The sequence below is a fragment of the Pollachius pollachius genome (genome assembly GCF_949987615.1).
Source record: "Pollachius pollachius genome assembly, chromosome: 1".
NCBI lineage: Eukaryota > Metazoa > Chordata > Actinopteri > Gadiformes > Gadidae > Pollachius > Pollachius pollachius.
Window position 1 is genome coordinate 8,431,853 of NC_136934.1, and position 13,521 is coordinate 8,445,373.

General features: G+C 47.3%; 1 protein-coding gene across 3 annotated transcripts in view; it reads right to left on the bottom strand.

Moving 5' to 3' along the window:
* Positions 1-13,521, bottom strand: part of arvcfb (ARVCF delta catenin family member b) — a 90,056-nt gene that overhangs the window by 53,695 nt on the left and 22,840 nt on the right. For 2 of the 3 annotated variants that reach the window (XM_079743117.1, XM_079743115.1), the window contains exons 2-4: positions 9,251-9,409; positions 8,442-8,462; positions 2,541-3,217 (exon numbers count right to left, since the gene is read on the bottom strand). In XM_079743117.1, coding sequence (XP_079599243.1) covers positions 2,541-3,217; positions 8,442-8,462; positions 9,251-9,409 — 857 coding nt within the window. The remainder of the gene's footprint in view (positions 1-2,540; positions 3,218-8,441; positions 8,463-9,250; positions 9,410-13,521) is intronic. The other variant, XM_079743116.1, reaches the window with a different exon arrangement.

A 13,521-nucleotide genomic window follows, 5' to 3' on the forward strand; every position in this document is an offset into this window, starting at 1 on the left:
CCGGAGCTTCTAACATGAACTTAAAATAATTGGGGTTAAAAAAATTAATTTAAAAAAAAAAAAATGGGTTAAGCTTGCAGTGAGAACCTGTTGGTACAGGGGGTGGAGGAAGAGGAGAATAAAGAAATATGAGCAGGGGAATATGTGTGCAGTGGGAGACCAGGTAATGTCAGATGACTCCCCTGGGCCGTTCCCTATAGAGATGAACGGATTAGAACGAGGCATCACCCAACTCCATTAAGGAATGACGGTGGCTATATATATGTGTGTGTGTGTGTGTGAGCCCCCCCCACGCCTCACTCCCTCTCACACACATACATTGACCCCTCGTGCCACCATGAAGACGCAGAGAGAAGAGCCTTAAGAGATTAGTTTAGAGACACTGTCGATGTCTGGGAGGCTTGAAAAGCAGCCATTAATCATGCTGACATGGCCACACACACACACATGCCATCCCCCCCGACCCCCCCAAACACAAACACACACACACACACACACACACACAGACACACATTATGCACATCCTGACAGTGACGTCAAGCAGAGGGGAAGAATGATCATTAGAACGAGATGATCGTTAGAATGAGATGATCGTTAGAGATGTTTAGGTTCAGCTCTGCTAGAGCGCTGGTGGAAGAAAAGGATGACTCACATGCATTTGTCTATGTTTGTTTATGTTTGATTTTGTTTGCTAAACATCAAGTCATTTTCCCCAAGATCACCGATGTGGTTAGTTTGTGAAAATATGCAGACACGTAACAGAAAACGTCTGCAACCCAACTGATGTAAAGCAACTCAATACATGTACTTTCAGCAATTAGCACAATTACAAATGCTTGTTTGCACACACACACACACACACACACACACACACACACACACAAAGCACAGAACCCTCTGAAATGGTAGGCAGCGACTCTGCCGTTTTCGGCCATCTCGTCATCAAGTCTGCCCAAGTTTAATTGAGGGTTGCCAGTCCAACTGCAGACTATCATTACTCCCATCTACGCTGCCCTCAGTTTCCCTCCAGAGCTCTGCAGCAGTTTCCACTGAGGGTGTGGGGATGCATGCAGCGCACGGAGACGCACGGGCCGGAGGAATGCCCGCTTTGTAACGGTGGCTGTTCTGAGGGATGCGAACTACGTCACCGGGATCGGCCGCAGAGGACCGGGAATTATCTTTATTTCTTTCTTGTTGGAAAAAAAATGACATATCCACGGCCGTATAGCAATCAGAAGTTTGAAGTGGTCTTGGGTGCTGAGGGTGCTTGGTTGTGACAAATGTAAAGTAGGCTACAGATTTTCTGTCACGGAAGAGGGGCTTTGATGCGTCTAATGATGATGGCTTGTGTGTGTGTGTGTAAGCGTGAGTCTGAGTGTGTGTGTGTGTGTGTGTGTGTTTGCTGCTTTGATTAGGGTTTACGCCTTTAATGTTTGCTTTTCTAGCCTCGGTACACATTGCTAAAGATCCGCAGTGTGTTTTACATGATAAATACATGTGGTAAATATACAAAGGCCTATATAGTCAACCAGTTAGTTTACGTGTGTGATAGGTGGACGTGTGTATGTGCGTGCGTGTGTGTGTGTGTCTACTTTCGCACACCCTTTCTGACACCGACATTGATGTATAAAGGACGTAACAGGCTGACATCTAAGTAACATCTTTAAATATCTCTCACTCACAAACACACACACACACACACGCACACACACAGACTCAAATGATTTCCTGTTTCTCATGAAGCCTTCCTTTGATCCAGAACTCTATCAAGGCGAGGTTCATATCAGTTGAAACTGATAAACTCCTGCATCCAGTAGCACTGAGGAGACCCATCAGTGTTATCAGCATAACATCTGAAGGCTACTAAACAGCCTCATTTGCAAAAGAATGTCAAGTATGGTGGGAGTGAGACTGATTTTACGTTCTTGTCGGTGGCTCATTTGTAATTTGTTGCTTGTCTAACTTTTCCTTGAACGGTTAAACTTTGAGCGACAGACAACTCTGATCTCTTCTCCTTTTCAGAGCTCCCTTGAGGAAAAAAAGGGAAATTGCCAATCAAGCCTTGTTGTCTTTGTTTCCTCGCTTCCCTTTTCCCAAAGTAAATTCAGTTAAAGCAACATCTGTTTTTCAGAACAGTGTCCTGGTCTCTTCTACGTGAGAACAATGAGAGCAGTATTCTGTGTTTCCTCTCAGCACGTCGGTCATCAGAACCGTTGTTCTCCTGTGTAACTAGAACAATCCACTGCAATCCAGAACTACTGCTGACGGCTCACTCCCATTCCCATAGACACGATATTCATATCATTAATACAGGTTTACATGGTATATGGTTTTCAATTGTATTATATCACATGGAGGACACTGAGAAAGAAAGAAAGAATATTTCAACAAAATATACATCATATGTTTTAGTTTTTGCGTGCACAACGGACACGCTCTCACACACACACACACACACACACACACACACACACACACACACACACACACACACATACACACACACACACACACCCACAGCTCCTCTGCCGGCTCCCCACCTGACTCGCGGCCCGTCGCGGAGGGGCTCCCGGTGGGTGCGGCCCCTGGCGGTGCCCGGCAGCGTGCGGCGGCCGGCGGTGGAGTAGTCGGGCTCCAGCTCGTAGGGCTCCTCCTCCTCGCCGCCCAGGCTGCGGCGGTCGTCCTCCAGGCCGTACGGCTCGGCCTGGAAGCGCTCGGGCTGCGAGCGGTTCAGCTCGGCCGTGCTGCCGCCCATGGGCACCTGGGGCTGGGCCACGTGGCCGTAGTCGTCCTTGCGGATGGGCAGCGTGTAGCTGTTCTCCGGCCGGTAGCTGTTGGGCATGTAGGGGTAGCGGGGCGGCCGGAAGTTGACGCCGCGCGACAGGCTGCCGTAGTTGTCCGTCACGTCGCCGTAGCCGTCGTGCAGGCCGTAGTGCCGGCCGTACTGGGCGTCAGGGGGCTCGCCGCCGTAGGAGGGCTGCTCGCTGTTGTAGGAGGCGTTGTAGGATGAGTTGTTGTAGCCGCGGGTCAGCGTGGAGGAGGCCTGGGGGGTCATGTAGCGCTCGCCGCCGCCGCCGCCGTTCTTCACGTAGCGCCGGTCGATGGAGTCCGTGTAGCTGCCCAGCGGCGAGGAGCCCTCGGGCAGCGGCAGGCCGTCGGGGCCCAGGGGCACCTGGCGGACCGTGCGTGTGGTCACCGTCTTCACCATCTTGGTGACCTGAGGTGGGAGCGAGAGACAGCCGTGAGATACAGCCCTGGTGGTCAGCAGGGTTAGGTGTTAGCGGAAGGGTGAGTGTTTGGGAAACCACTTGATATGGCGCTGCCGTGATGTTTAAGGGGTTCAGAGTTAATAAAAACAGAGAAGGAAACGCTGCCAAAAGGCGCACGGGGAACTAGTGCAAGAGTTTTTGTGCGAGGGTTAGCACTAGCTTGTTTGAAGGTGTTAGCGTGTTTGAGGATTTGACAGCGCTGTAGTGGTTTGGTCGATGCCTCTCTGGATAAACCCCCACAATGCTTTGTGAACTGAGGAAACATGTTGTATTTTTCTATTTGAGTGTCTGAAAAGTTCATGTCGTCTCATTACATCTTCTTCAATTGCATGGTTATGGAAGCAACATACCACTTTTACAGCACACCCATCTCAAAACAGGTTTTACCTCGTCAGTTTTCGTAATGCCTTGCTCTCTAGAGGTGACACAGCGTTCAAATGGTACCAGATTCAGAGAGAGGGAATCAACTTGGAATATGTAACGCAAAAGTCAAAGTATAAACACGATGAAAGTGAGGTGATACGGGTCACAGTTATCCATTACGTCAAGCTCTAATGTTATATCAAGCTATAAGGTTGCATATAGCTACAAGGCTACGTCAAGCTAAAAGGCTACATGAAGCTATATGGCTACATCAATGCAGCTGTAGCGTGTGACTCAGCATACTGGGAAACTGAAGAAGGCCCTTTTGAGAACAGCTAATCACAAGCGTAGCAAGGACACGCCACACTCAGCGGAGCCACGACACAAGAGGGGCCATGACTTAGCTGAAAGTACACAAATGGCCCCCCATGTCTGTATCAGCTTGAGACACCTCATTCACGCTGAATAACTTAATAATAAACTCTTGCCTGGCCCCTTAGACCCAGGCAGCAGAATATAGACAGACAGTCCCCCAAGTGTGGGAAGGGAAAGCAATTTGCTGCCCAATGGATTCCGCGGTGGCCGATAATTGCCTATTTTGTCCACGGCTGTAAATTAATCTAGAAAATTAATGAGGTTGATGAAAATTAATCGAGATGTGTGGGCGGGGGCGCTTGGGGTGGCATGGCGTGGAGTTGTAGGGGTGGTGGGAGGGGGGGTTGTCAGAGTAGGGGATTCAGGGCTTAATTCATTTGGTGTTGTCATAGTGACGAGTAGGTTCCATTCCCGCTGTTACCGCAGAGACAGATCGAGTCCTCCAGGATAGGGTCCAAAAGACTCTGTTTCATCACTCACTGCTGATTTCGATGGCTGTTATTTTCAAGCAACCGATTGGTCCCATTATTGAAACGGGCAACCTTGGCCTTTTTTCCAATTACTTGCGTAGTTCTGATTAAATCAGGATGGGGGAGGGGGAGGAGGCATGGCGATGAGGTGAAATCACAACAAAGGAATGGAGTTCATTCAGCCAAAGCTTGTCCAACTTGATGCTTCCCTTCACTTTGATTCAAATTGTCCACTCAATCCACCGGCTAGAGCTTGAGTGTGACCTTGAAGAAGCTAGTTGGATGCAAGGAAACAAGCCCTTCATCATCACTGCAGTTAAACCAGCAGCAGTGGAACCACTAATGGTTTGGCAAGAGTGTTAGTATTCTAACACACAGAGCCTTCCCAGGACACCAAGCCATTTAACCATTATATCACATTTGCATGGCACTTTGCAATTAGCAACCCCGATGTGGATTAATAATGGATTAGTGGAGTATTTGTACTGTGGATGCACTTGCTAATGCTTGAAATAATCAATTTGTATCCATGTCCTTGGAATGTTTCTCTTATCATATCGACACTCTTAATGAAGCTTTTCCATGATCAGGGGCCAATCAGGGGCTGGCGACAGTGGCACGAGACACTCTTCGTACCCCTTGCCTGAGATTCCCATCTAGACCAAAAAATATGTGACTTAGCAGGAGGCTATTCTGTTGCAGAATATCTGAAATGTTTGTTCAAAGATGTGTGCCTGCCGCGCAGTCAAACAGCCATTCTGTTTGTCCACTTCTGCTGTCATTCCTTTGCATCTTCTGTCCCAGAGACCAAGGCTTTCCACACTCAGCCTTTACTTCCCGAGGAGAACTTCTGAGGAGCTCTGACAAGGGAAGCGGAGAAGGCATGCTTCACACGTTTTCGAAACCCTGTTTGATGTGATCTGAGGCTCACTCCATGTTCGGAACCATGCCGCGCAGGGTGGATGCTTGTGGACGGGGCCCGGGAAGGCGGCGGGCCCCTAGTACAGACGGCCCCTGCTTCAGAGGCCCCTGTGATATACACTGAAATACAGCCGGGTAAACAAGGCTGAAAGGGAATAGCTAACCATCATCTCCGGCATGTTATGTTTGCGTGAGTTTGTGCGTATTTGTGTGTGTGTACTTGCTTACTTGCATGCATGACAAACGTGGGTTCCGATGTGCATTGCTGTCGGATGCCCTGAACTGAATTTGCCAAACCTGGAATAGTGGATGTGTACCACTGCATTCTCATGTTGTGTGAGTCGAAGAACATAGGAGGGAATACGCTAACGAGTAAGAGTGACGGAAATTACACCATTCTCCAACTTGAGTCAGTGCTCACTTGAAGCCCTTGTTAGAAAAAATAACAACAATAACAAAATCACAACTAGTACATTTGGTGTGAATTAGTCAATCAAAATGTGTTTAAGCAGTTCTCTAGTGAGCTACATGGGATGAGGGCTAGGGTTGAGGACGAGTGAGGGGAGGGAAGGGAAAGGGAGCTGGACCACAGCAATCCACACAAAGGGGGAATGGGGCTCATTTTACTGGGTGCGGTCGGGGCGGGCTGAACTGGGTGGTTTCCGGCGGCCCAGTGGAGATGGACGCAGGGGGGCGGGACTCTCCTGGAGACCGCCTCTCGGTCGCCTTCAAAGGGTGGTAGGTGTGGCAGGTGACGGTTTTAACCACCTTGGTCACCTGGAAGTGGGGTTCATCAGGGTGGGGATGGATGGGGTTTAAGAAAACAGGTCATTATTCGGCTGAGAGAGGCACTGAACTGTTTCCAGGCGCGAGCGCTACGTCGGTGGTGGTGCTACCGGCCCGGCAGCAATTCAGCGGCTCTGTTTGACATCTGGCTTTTGAGTTAATAAGTACGCCTCTCTCAACCGTTTTGGTTTACTCCCCACAGTCTCCTGGGAAATGTTTATTTGTTTGTGTGGTCTACCTCCACTCTCATTAACTCCTATCCACAACCAGGGAGAAAAAAAGGAAAGGAGTGCTGTGTTTATTGGTCCACTCAACCACTTTCCAAGAATACAGCTAGGCTTTGACTCCCTCCTTTTGCCAGGAGTGGATAGAGAGAGACCTGGAAGGTGGCCAAGGAGAAGCAGGGCATGCTGGGAATTGACGGGTGGGTTTGGAGGCTGATCTCATTAGCGGTCGACGCGCATTTGCCCGCACACACACTGAAACCCCTTCGTTGACGCACACTCACAAACAAGTCCCATTTACATGAGTATAGAAACTCAAACCAAACATGGTAATTTTGCTGATAATGACAGGGTAGTCTTAATTGGTTCTCAAATTCTCATAATTGCCTTTGTCAACCGCTCTCTGTCAAAACGTAGATATTAAAATTGCAGCAATAAGTAACTCAGCTGTGTAAATCAACTATAGACAAAGCAAAGACGCGAGAAGACATTGCTGTTTTTCAGTTTCTGCCTGCTTAAAAGGATTTGGTAGAGAGCCCGCAACCCGAGGACAGATTTCCTTTTTCTCCTTTAGTCTCTCACTTTCTAGTGTCACAACTGATGTTATGTAATGCCACAGCCATGACAGATATATTGGGCCCACACAAGTCTGATGGGGCAGGCATTTAAATTGGGTGCCTAATTCATTTTGCCTCCCAATATGTTTGGCTGATTATCCAACGCGAGGGAAAAGAAAACTGGCAACTCCATCCAAAACATTTGATGTGCTTTGTTTACGCTAGTTCCAGCCACACCCCTCAAACGCCTACTCTTTGATAAAAGGGTGTGTGTGCGTGTTTTCGTGTGTGTGCGTGCAACGGATACTCCCTCGCACACTGTAAACTATAGATTTTAATCTGCACTCTATCAACACCAATCAGAGAGGGCATCTGTTTGCAGATTGGCCTGAAAGTGAATCTGATTGGCTGTTAAACGTGACCCTGCCTTCTGTCTCTTCCTCCCACAGGACTGCCCTTCCTGCCTCGACCCTCTCAACACCAATGATTACTCCTGCATTGCTTACAGTCTTTTTCTGTCTGCATGTATGTGTATGTGTAGGAGTGTGAAAAGCATTTATAGGGCAGGATAGGCTAGTATTTGCTAGTCAGTCAATCAGTCGCGTTGGTCGAAACCATCTGCTAAACGACTCATCATGATAAATAGTAAATACATGTCTGTATTTGGGTGTATAATGGCATGGTTTCAATGTATGTGTGAATGCAGGTGACTGTGACTCATCTACATACATTTCCGTGCTGTTGCCACATATCCCATCCCCCTCCATGTGCTTTGAACAGATCTGGGGGGGCGGTTGGACTATCGCTGTGCGAGCTTCACACTGCGATACAGGGGGATTAAGACAGGCTTTTTAATTACAGTCCCCGCCGGGCCCCACAGGAGCCCGCTCTGCAGCAGGGCCGTCCTCTGGGAGCCCCTGGCAGCCGGTAGCGTAGCACTGAGCCAACGCTGCCCCTGTGTAGGTCTACCATGCGGGCTAGCAGCTTAGCAGCCCACAGACTGCTGCTGGTGTGTTTTCATAGATAGAGACGCTAGGAAACGGGAGCAGGAGTTGGAGAGAGAGAGTGAGTGATAGAGAGAGAGAGAGAGAGAGAGAGAGAGAGAGAGAGAGAGAGAGAGAGAGAGAGAGAGAGAGAGAGAGAGAGAGAGAGAGAGAGAGAGAGAGAGAGAGAGAGAGAGAGAGAGAGAGCTATAACGTGCAAAGGAGAGAGAACAGAAGGAAGAATCCAGGATAATCCAATAGGTGCGAAAGAGCAAGCAGGGAATGACGGTCTAAAATAATTTACTATTTTGCATTTCTCCCACTTCAGAGAACCGACTCTCGCAGTGCCGCACAATGCAAAATACGCCATCGCCGTAACGAGGCTGAGCATGTTTGAGCTGCATTGCGCTGTGGTGCGTGGCGCGTACAAAATGGTGGGGCAGGTGACATCAGCCAAAGTGATGTTGCGTAGGGTAAAATGAAGTCCACTCACCTTGGCTTTAGCCGACACATCCTTACATAGAGACAACGAGACACAGGCAAGACGGCAAATCAAGAACAGTGATCCACCGAAGCATAAGGCACCAAACACCAGCCACACAATTATACACTAACCACATGCAAAACAAACAGACCTCCTGCAGACCTGGGCTGGGGGATTATGAGATTAGAAGTTCTAAAGAGTAGTCCGAGAGTGGTTCGGGTGTCATGCTGTTTGGTAGCTGTAATCCACCGCTATAACGGCGTGCAATATTCAAATAGATCAATGGGGATTTCCTCACTCTAACAAACGTGAAATTCTCCCCATGTACTGTGAACGAGGCTCTCTGCATGGCTGGTTTCGACAACACTGCTAATTGTTTTCTTCCAAACTCAAATGTTGACCCTGCAAACCATAACCTGGACGATCATTATTCCCCCATACATCCACTATACATGTTTAAGCATCCAAAGGCATTAATTAAGTGGTCCCGGTCTAGCTCACCTCACCGGAGTTAAGGGTACGATGCCCAAAGTCCAACCAGCGATAAGAATGTGTACCATCACTGCATCGTCAGAAACATAGTATAAAAGCATCCACCAAATGGCATATTTTTATACATGTTCAGGGTTTTCATTTAACCATATGGATTTGGATATTAGAATACAAGCACTTGTGAATATGCAATTACCGAATGACAATCGAAAAGCGCAATGATCGTGCAGAGCAGAACATGGCAATGAACCGTCCCTTTCACTTGGTGAAGCTGTAAGCCTAAGCCTAAACCTAAGCCTCGGCCCACATGAATGGTGGTCGCCTACCTTGGTTTCTGTACGTCTTGTAGTGCCATCATCGGAGGTGACCACGGAGACGTGGGAGGTGGGGGTGCCGGGGTCCTCCTCGATGGTGACCGTCTCCTCCACCACCTCCTGGGGCTCCTGCATCATGGCCAGGGATGTGGCGTTGCTGGGACTCTGCTCCTGGGGGAGGAAGAGGAGAAGGAGGAAGAGAGGATGAGGAAGTGAGTGTGGTTGAACTTCTTATGTGTCCTTGCTCAATCATCTTTGCATTGATGGAACCTCGAAAAAGTAGTGGTGGCGTCGTTGAGACTTCCATACATTTTGTGCAAATTACAGAGTTTGGTCGGCGACCAAAATGTAAACCTTTTTTAAATCCGCGTTTTGAACCATAGCTCAAAACACAGACTTTGGTACACACACAGGCGCACACACTTTTCAGCAACTTCAACCATCGTATGGAACTTTATCCGCATCATCAAACTGAACGGATCAAAATGACCCAAGAGTCTCTGAGCATGTGGAAGAGGAGCACTCAGCCGCAGTGTTGAGAGCAGGTCCTCCTCCCCTCCTGAGACCAGGAAATGGATTGCTTTCTTCCAAGAGGAGCTAAAGCCCAGAGGACTCACACTTTGTAGGGAGACCATATATAATAAAACAAAGGGTCTTGGAGGGAAAAATAAAAGCAAGTGTTTCAGCAAACGCCCAACCCCGCACTCTATGTTTATACATCAGTAGGCTTCTGGGTATACTTTCATACTTCAGAGAAACAGGATGCATATGGTAGCAATGGCACTGAAGACCAACGCTCATATGTTGATGACAACACTCTTGATGAAGGGGAAAAGGGGAATGGCTGAAAAACGGAACCACATTAAAACAAAGAAGGGGTCAGATCTGGAGCAAAGGAAGGATGAGTGACAAATAGGAATCAAAACTGCGAAAAAGCCAAAGTAAGCAGAATACACTGCATTTTAAGATACTTCCGTACTTTTTGTACCTTTTTCTGCCTGGTCACAATTATGTGAACTTTTTGAAAGTGTTTGCTCAGCAGTGTGAATGACATTTAGTGGCATTCAGTTTTTGTGTTTGACTTGATTTTAGTGCATTTATGAGCAAGACTTGCAATTTTCAAGCCTGTGATTACGGGAAATAGCAAGAGGTCGTTCTAATCGGGGCCCCTTTCTCTCGCAACCAATTCCTAAGAGGATCGAAGGTGAAAAAGGAAACACAGTGTTTGAGAAGATAAAACATTCAGGAAAAACAAAGTTAGAGTAAAAGGATTCAAGGGTAGGATGATTAGTAAGACAGACAAGGGTAACCAGGAGAGCCTGATATTTTAATGCTTGGTGCGCCGGCTTACTGGTCCACTTAAAGATCTCTCATAGAGAACAGTGCAAATGAAACAAGGCTTTGAAGACGCTATCAAGTGGACGTTACTCCATCGATTGGCCGGCTATTCCGGCCTTCAAAGCCTCAAACAGTCCTCATTGATCCGCAGTTTGTCTTCCTGATTAAACCAATTTCACAAGTCTACACTTTTATTTATTCATGTTGGAGATCTTTAGCCCTCTGATCCCACAGTCTTAAGGCCCCTAGGCCTGTTGTATATTAGTTCCTCTGCAAAAGGAAGTTGGGCAAAGTTAAAATAAGCAAAAAGTCCCCCCAATATGCCATCGCTTGGTGTCAAGGGGCTCCCACTGTAGAGGTAATAGGGTCATTATTTAGATCTTTAAAGAAAGTTCATAAGCACTAGAGTCCCGGGTGTCCAGCTCCAAACTGAATTGCTTCTTGGGTCAGAAAGCGATCATGCAAAAGGGAACAAGGAGACAAGGAGACAAGAAGACAAGGAGGCACAAGGAGGAAATGAGACACTCTCAAAAGTGTTTGGCACACAAACACGTATACAATATGCTTAAATTGCGCTTTGCACAAGTTGTTTGTTGCCTTCATCACTTTTAAAAGCAACAGATATTTTCTGCATATTTAAATACTTCTTATTTAAAGACCTCCACTGTACTACACTCCTATATCTGTTGAATTTTTCAGCACAGCAGAGTTCCCTTTGATTGCACTTTACGTAGCCTTTGGAGGATCAGCCGTTAAAACAACACTATGAAGGAGGAGCACAATATCCTACACCAGCCTACAACATATACATCCACTTGAAAGAGCTGTTTTTAGAGCGAGAGCAAGAGAGAGAAAGAGAGAGAGCGAGAGAGAGAGAGAGAGAGAGAGAGAGAGAGAGAGAGAGAGAGAGAGAGAGATAAAACCAGGGAGAAGTCAGGGAGGAGGGTCCTCTACGGTGTGCTGAAAAACTGGCTTCTTAATCGGGGAGTAATGGAGCGGCAATGCCTGCCGTCCTCTCTCTATCTTTCTCTCTCACTCTCTCGTTCTGCCATTTCGACTCACCAAGCAAGCGAGAGTAGAGTTTTACTCGTTCCGTTATGGGCTTTGAATAAATGATTAAAAACTGTCTGAGCAGAGGTAGCAAGGCCTTCTAGAAAACCAGCAGGAGAGAGTGCTATGAGAGACAGAGAGTGAGAGGTGGAGGGAGAGACAAATCAGAAAGGGAGCGATAAGGGCAGAGGCCAAACTTTGGTCAGGGCAAAGAGAAGTAGAACACACTCAATTAAAGAATGACCTTTGAGAGATGAAAGACAAAATGTTCAAAGTGGCACAGCAGAGAAAAGGTCTGTTGGGAGCACATGTATGTCTACAGAGAGGCCTTGTGTGGGAGAGACCTGCTGGGGCTAAGAGGAAAGGCAGAGCCTTGTGGAAAGACTTCTAATTCAAAACTCCCATCTCCACCAAGGCAAGTCATTTTCACGAACAATTTGTTCTGTTGAACAAGACATGGCAATTTGCTTGGGAAAAGCAATGCTGCAATGGGTAGAGGTCCCTTCCACAATAAATACTACATCAATTAAAAAAAATGTTCACCAGCTATGAGTCTAAAGACTCAATTTATAGCACACAGGTCTCATAAACCCTGTCTGATACCAAATACCGGCTCTTTTACAACTTTAAGCCTGGCTAAATCACAAGGCACTAGAAAATTGGCCCAATTACAAAGCACCACTCAGCGTCAGCAAAAGCTAGCATAAGCGCTGCGGAACAGGATGGCTTAACTAGCCAGACCCCGAGCATTGGTTCCCCAGCAAGAGACGGGAGGTTTTCTGGGGGACTGTAGTGCTGCTGTCCCAATGTTAACTACTCTATGCAGGATATACAGACAGTTATCGATAAAAAAATCTAAAGCTCAGGATGACCTCACACAGCATGTCAGTGTGTCCCAAACATAAATCATGAAATGGTGGTATTTTGTCACCTAAAGGAATCTACCAGCCTGACAGATGTCATTACGCGATGTCACAGAACATATTTCATTACGCAAGCACCCACAAGAGAAGATTCTCTTGAATGGAACTAATCAAACACTAAACGGAGCTAACGAAGAGGAGAGGGAGGTGGAGGAGGACAAAGACAATGGATGATAGAGAGGGGATAGAGTGATGGAGAGGCTGTCGATTAGCGGAGGCCGGCTAGCCATCAGCCAGCTATCTATCCGTGGTCATTCATCAATGGGCTCAGCAAGACGCTTTCTGCTGTCAAGGGGAGCAGCAGAGAGGGCAAAGTCACGACCGAGAGCGCAAGTGTGTGTTGGTGTGGGGTGCATTTGTGTGATGTTTGTGTATGTCTGTCTATCTATGTGTCTTTGTGTTTGTGTATTTAATACATGCAAGTCTGTGTGTGTGTGTGTGTGTGTGTGTGTGTGTGTGTGTGTGTGTGTCTGTGTATGAGTATGTGTGTTTGGTCCGAGACACATTTCAACTAGTGTCATTTGAGAAGGTGTAAATCCGGTGCCAAGCCCTGCCCATAAGAGCTTCACTTCTCACTCGCCAGCCTTTTTCATGGATGTGTTGGAACTGTTGAACGACCACTGGAACTGTAGAGAAGCAGTGGTCAACTAGAAATGCCACCAATAGGTTTCCCCTAGAAGCTCGTCCTTAAACACAGCCGTGGCAGGAATCTCCTCACGTCTCTCCCTTTGCACACATTATACTTCCCAGCTTCAGACATTACGTGACTTGTGCTGCTGACGTTGTTTTTCGCATGAGTATGATGCATGAGAGTGCAATCCCACCTTGCATGGCGCACACACACATGCACAGGCGTAGACACGTGGTTGGAAGCAAAAAGACAACGTTCTAAGTCATTGGGACATCTTTTATTTAATTCTAGTGAACTAAAGCGAATAATTTCTAATAAGTTAGATCTCAGTCAACTTCCAA